The 1,667-nt window shown below is 59.7% G+C and overlaps 1 protein-coding gene across 1 annotated transcript in view; it reads right to left on the reverse strand.

Moving 5' to 3' along the window:
- The window catches only part of AGRN (agrin), a gene marked incomplete at its 5' end in the record, with an annotated part of 40,516 nt that overhangs the window by 10,440 nt on the left and 28,409 nt on the right, over window positions 1-1,667 (reverse strand). Inside the window, 4 exons of the mRNA XM_010135633.1 lie at window positions 98-262; window positions 679-772; window positions 940-1,074; window positions 1,547-1,662. Of these exons, the coding sequence (XP_010133935.1) occupies window positions 98-262; window positions 679-772; window positions 940-1,074; window positions 1,547-1,662 (510 nt within the window). The remainder of the gene's footprint in view (window positions 1-97; window positions 263-678; window positions 773-939; window positions 1,075-1,546; window positions 1,663-1,667) is intronic.

The following is a 1,667-nucleotide window of genomic DNA, read 5'->3' on the forward strand; positions in this document are numbered from 1 at the left end:
AGCCCCCCCCAGCTTGACCAGTATAGGCTGCCACTGCTGTCCCTCATGCCTTTGTTGTCATCACCCCCCCGACAAGCAGCTGCCCAGCCCACCCTACCTGAGCACAGCCGCCCCTTTGCCCAGGTCGTATCTGTACTCCAGGTAGCCATCGTGTAAGGCCAGAGAGACAAAGTCCCCTTTGCCGTCTGTCTTCTGGCCATTGTAGAAGATCATGCCGCTGGGGTTCTTGGCCAAGAACACGACTTCCATGGACATTTTGTCCCTGAAGAGAGAAAAATTATGGATAGCCTCCAATCCAGCTGCCTACACACTCTCTTCCTCCACCACTGTGCGCTGAGCCGTTTGAAGACCTCTGCCTGCCTGGGACTACAGCTATGGCAGAGAGAACCTCCAAGGAAGCCTTCCCAGGCAAGGGGTACATCTGCCGTGTTCAGGAGGCAGCTCGGCGGTGCCTGTTTACCCAGCTCGAGCAATGCCGAGCACCCAGGAGACAGCGCTGACAGTCTGCCTGCAAGGATGCCAGTCCCTCTGCTCCACACCTCCGGCAGGCAAAAGGGGAGACCTCGAGGGAGACCCCGTGGGTGACAGGCGAGGCTCAGAGCCCGAGCTCTCTCTCCCAAATCGGGCACGCAGGCGATGCGCTCGCCTGCCCCTCACCCGTTCCCCAGCACTTACTGCAGGTCAGGAACGAAGGTCGGCAGCCCGTTCAGCTCCAGGTAGGAGAAGCCATTGAACTCCGGGAGGAAGGGCATGGTGTGGTCCTGCTCTGTCACTGGGCACAAACGAGGGAATGGTGAGGAAGAGGAGGCAGAGCAGCTTCAGCCAGTGCCCCAGAGCTACAGCAGGCAAAAGGCCTCCTGGCCACCCAGGCTGGGTAAACGAGCACCTTCAGTTCCACCCCCTTCCCCAGCCCCGCTCCTCTGCCAGCTCCCATCCCACCTCGCTCGCAGAAGTCTCCTTCCCGGCCCATGGGACAGGCGCACAAGGCACCTCCCTCTGGCAGCACCAGGCAGGTGGCAGAGACGTGGCAGGGCGTAGGGTCGCAGGGATTCCTCTCGTCCGCACACGTTGGGCCTGCAGCAGAAAAGGCCGCCTGTCACGTCAGCATCTCGAACCAACGGCCAGCAGACATGCCTTGGCCACAGACAAATATCTCCAACGTCTCCTGATGCCCCGCCAGCCCTTTTCTCCTCTCCCAGGTTGGGTTCCCATGGCCCAAGGAGCCCCCTGCAGTGGACCCCACAAATGGCAGATGACACCCCTGCCAGGCTACACTCCTAAAATGCAAGGGGAAATTTTTTTTGCACATGAGAACAAATAGATCCTGGCCCTTATGTGCAGGTTAATAGGTCTACGCTACATTTATTGACTTCACTGGATGCAGTTTCACCCTATGCTTCTCCCTCGAAGCCACTGCTGATGCTCCACACCACACCCCTCCTCGCTGTAGCTCATAACATGAGCCCCAGAGCCCCTGGGATCCCTCTGGGCAGCCAGCAGGATCAGGAGCCCCAGCAATGCTCTATCTGCAGCCCCCTCCCCGTACCGGTGTAGGTGTAGAGACACTCGCAGTAGAACATCTCTGCCTCCTTGACATGGCAGATGCCACCATGGTGACAGGGGTTGGGGTGACAGTGGTCGTTGCCGCACTCGCCCACCCCGCTGCC

This window comes from Buceros rhinoceros, unplaced genomic scaffold (assembly GCF_000710305.1).
Source record: "Buceros rhinoceros silvestris isolate BGI_N320 unplaced genomic scaffold, ASM71030v1 scaffold27934, whole genome shotgun sequence".
NCBI classification, from domain to species: Eukaryota; Metazoa; Chordata; class Aves; order Bucerotiformes; family Bucerotidae; genus Buceros; species Buceros rhinoceros.